The sequence below is a fragment of the Meles meles genome, chromosome 18 (genome assembly GCF_922984935.1).
Source record: "Meles meles chromosome 18, mMelMel3.1 paternal haplotype, whole genome shotgun sequence".
NCBI classification, from domain to species: domain Eukaryota; kingdom Metazoa; phylum Chordata; class Mammalia; order Carnivora; family Mustelidae; genus Meles; species Meles meles.
This window is the reverse complement of record NC_060083.1, coordinates 26,325,068-26,329,241: the sequence shown is the minus strand read 5'-3', so window position 1 is coordinate 26,329,241 and position 4,174 is coordinate 26,325,068. Positions and strand designations below refer to the sequence as shown.

The following is a 4,174-nucleotide window of genomic DNA, read 5'->3' as shown; positions in this document are numbered from 1 at the left end:
GATTCTTATCAACATATTAATGCATAGATCCATTTGTTGATAATGTAGATGGGATTGTTTCACATTAGAGTTTAGCCTTATTATTCCTGATTACTGTTTGCATGTGATAATAATAGGCAATATTTGTGGAGTGCTCACTGCATACAAACTCTTTGTTAAGTGGTTTATTGTTTAGTTTTCCCCACTCCTGACCTATTTTTGAAATAAAGAAATGGAGTCTTAAGGAACCCAGTTATATGGCCTGAGGTTTCACGGTTACTAAGAGGCAGCACTCACAGTTGAATTCCAGTGTCTGACAACACAGTCTTCATCACTGCAGTATATACTTATAAGAGCACCATTAGTTTAGTGACTATTCACTGTGTGATTGGTCACTTTACTGAAATCCCTTTTTATTTCTAATGGCACTTCAGCTGATCATCTTAGGTTTCCCAGATAGATCATACTATCAGCAAATAATGTTAATTTTTTTTCTTTTCCCTTACAATATTTGTTCTTATCTCCCTCCTTTGTCCATTGTACAGTATCCATTTCCTATAACACATACACCTATTTTAAAATCACTTAAATCTGTGCAGTATCAAACCTATAACATACTAATCTTTAAGTACTTCAAGAATATTATAAGCTGATAGGATTTAAAATAAGACATAGATATTATTTCTATAATATTGAGTATGTCAGATTAAAGGTCGCTGGAAAAAGTTGAATAAAGATTTTCCATGTTATGCTTTTGTTATTACTTCGTTGCTCACATTTAAAAATTATAAAATTTAGTCTAAGATTTTTTTTTATATTTTATTTATTTGACAGAGAGAAACCACAACTAGGCAGAGAAGAAGGCAGAGAGAGAGGAGGAAGCAGGCTCCCTGTGGAGCAGAGAGCCCGATGTGGGACTCAATCCCAGGACCCTGGGATCATGACCTGAGCCAAAGGCAGAGGCTTTAACCCACTAAGCCACCCAGGCACCCCTAAGATATTTTTAATCCTAAGAAAATATTTGATTTTGCTTACCTCAATGTCCTTACTCAATACTCAATTTGTAAATGTCTGTTGGTGCTAATCTTGCAGACAATTGGGGAAATGCATAGAGATAACCAGAGTGGGACCTCAGAGTTCCTCCTCCTGGGGATCTCAGAGAGTCCTAAAGAGCAGTGGATTTTGTTCTGGATGTTCCTGTCCATGTATCTGGTCACAGTGGTGGGAAATGTGCTCATCATCCTGGCCATTGCCTCTGACTCCCGCCTGCACACTCCCATGTATGTATTCTTAGCCAACCTCTCCTTCACAGACCTCTTTTTTGTCACCAATACAATCCCTAAGACATTAGTAAACCTTCAGTCTCAGAATAAAGCCATATCCTATGTGGGGTGTCTAACACAGCTCTACTTCCTGGTCTCCTTGGTGACACTGGACAACTTCATCCTGGCCACAATGGCATATGACCGTTATGTGGCCATCTGCCGCCCCCTCCACTATGTCACAGCCATGAGCCCTGGGCTCTGTATTTTGCTCCTCACCTTATGTTGGGCACTTTCTGTCCTCTATGGCCTCTTCCTCACCCTCCTCATGACCAGGGTGACATTCTGCGGTTCCCAGAAGATACATTACATCTTCTGTGAGATGTATGTCCTGCTGAGGCTGGCATGTTCCAACACCCAGATCATTCATGTAGTGCTGATTACCTCAGGCTGCTTCATATTCTTCACCCCCCTAGGGATCATGATCATGTCTTATGTCTGGATTGTCAGAGCCATCCTCCGAATACCCTCAGCCTCTAGCAAGTACAAAGCCTTCTCCACATGTGCTTCCCATTTGGCTGTGGTCTCCCTCTTCTATGGGACACTTGGCATGGTATATCTGCAGCCCCTCCAAACCTACTCCATGAAGGACTCGGTAGCTACAGTAATGTATGCTGTGGTGACTCCCATGATGAACCCTTTCATCTACAGCCTGAGGAACAAGGACATGCATGGGGCTCTGAGAAGACTGTTCCTAGGGAAAGCTTTCCGGAGGTTGACATGAGGTAATCTGGGTCATTGAAGTGAAAACCGTGTAACTTCATGCCCCAAAATCTTGTATTTGCCTCACTTTTACTAAAGTCACTAAAATAAAGCAATTTAAGCATGTTCCTTCAAAAAAAATCTCTAAATGTATTATTTAAATCTGGTGTAATTACAGGGGGAAATGTATAAAATCATCACCATGAAAGGAAATATTGGCAGACCTGTGATTACTGGTGGGTCAGGTGGAAAAGTGGTGAAAATATGGAGAATCTAAACAGCATGACTGATGTGCTTGATCTGCGGCATTTACATGCATTGATTAGAAATAGAATATTTTTCTTAAGCACATATGGAACATTTGCAGGAATTATTAGGTAGTAGGATGGACACACTCACACACACACACACACACACAGTGTCAAAAAAATATCAAGGAATAGAATCTGATCATAACTTGGTTTGAATTTTAATGGCAAATAGAGAATCCCAAATTTGTGGACACAAAATGCTAGCTAATCAAGATTAGAAATGAAGTCAATATGGAAATTTGAAAATATTTAGCGATTTTCTATATTTCCTAAATATATTTAGGATATTTGAAAATGAATAGTAATAGTGACATGTCACTATTAGTGAGCATGTCAAAAATTGTAGGACATGCAGAATGGCTAAAATTAACAAGTCAGGAAATGACAGATGCTGGCGAGGATGCGGAGAAAGGGGAACCCTCCTCCACTGTTGGTGGGAATGCAAGCTGGTGCAACCACTCTGGAAAACAGCATGGAGGTTCCTCAAAATGTTGAAAATAGAACTACCCTATGACCCAGCAATTGCACTACTGGGTATTTACCCTAAAGATACAAACATAGTGATCCGAAGGGGCACGTGTACCTGAATGTTTATAGCAGCAATGTCTACAATAGCCAAACTATGGAAAGAACCTAGGTGTCCATCAACAGATGAATGGATAAAGAAGATGTGGTATATATACACAATGGAATACTATGCAGCCATCAAAAGAAATGAAATCTTGCCATTTGCGATGACGTGGATGGAACTAGAGGGTATCATGCTTAGTGAAATAAGTCAATCGGAGAAAGACAACTATCATATGATCTCCCTGATATGAGGACATGGAGAAGCAACATGGGGGGTTAGGGGGATAGGAGAAGAATAAATGAAACAAGATGGGATTGGGAGGGAGACAAACCATAAATGACTCTTAATCTCACAAAACAAACTGGGGGTTGCTGGGGGGAGGTGGGATTGGGAGAGGAGGAGGGGCTATGGACATTGGGGAGGGTATGTGCTATCATGAGTGCTGTGAAGTGTGTAAACCTGGCGATTCACAGACCTGTACCCCTGGGGATAAAAATACATTATATGTTTATAAAAAAAAAAAATTGGAAGGGGAGGCAAACCATGAGAGATTGTGGACTCTGAAAAACAACCTGAGGGTTTTGAAGGGTCAGGGCTGGGAGGTTGGGGGAACAGGTGGTGGGTAATGGGGAGGGCACGTTTTGCATGGAGCACTGGGTGTTGTGAAAAAACAATGAATACTATTACGCTGAAAAAATAAATAAAATGGAAAAAAAATAAAAAAATAAAAAAAAATTGTAGGACATGGCAAATATGAAGTGTTCAGGGAAAAATTCAGTTTTAATTGATTATATTGGAAAAAAAGAAAGCTACATGTTTATTGAGCTAAGTGTCCTCTTAGGATTCTGGAATAAATAACAATGGAATGAGTGCAAGGAACACAGAAAAAAGAGAAAAGTTGAGAGTAGAAATCAATAAAACAAAATACAATAGAGAGGATCAAATGGTTTGGTTCTTTAAATGAAATGGACAAACTTCTGGGAGATTAATCAATCAATTAATGAAGAGATTAATCAAGAAAAGAGAAAACACAAACACTTTGCTGGGAAAAAGAGGGATAAAACAAGATAAAACTGCAATTAGAATGGTTAAGAATATTATTAACATCTATATGTCAACAATTTTGAACATTTGGACAAAATTAATGAATTTCTGGAAAAATATGACTTGCAGAGCTGTCTCAAAGTAAATGGAAAAACAGAAAGTCTATAACTATTAGAAATATTGAAGTAGTGGTTAAAGATATCTCCACAAAGAAAATATCAAACCCCAACGGTTTCACAGGCAAG

At 39.1% G+C, this 4,174-nt stretch overlaps 1 protein-coding gene across 1 annotated transcript; it reads left to right on the top strand.

The window, feature by feature from the left end:
- The first annotated feature begins 1,041 nt into the window (after positions 1 to 1,041).
- LOC123929940 (olfactory receptor 1D2-like) lies at positions 1,042 to 2,025 on the top strand. The gene has a single exon (XM_045986124.1). The coding sequence runs from the start codon at positions 1,084 to 1,086 to the stop codon at positions 2,023 to 2,025; it is 942 nt and encodes a 313-aa protein (XP_045842080.1). The 5' UTR covers positions 1,042 to 1,083.
- The last annotated feature ends 2,149 nt before the right edge of the window (positions 2,026 to 4,174 follow it).

Bases quoted from the DNA above. Each gene is read 5' to 3' on its own strand.
- LOC123929940 (XM_045986124.1), top strand. From the start codon at position 1,084: ATGCATAGAGATAACCAGAGTGGGACCTCAGAGTTCCTCCTCCTGGGG.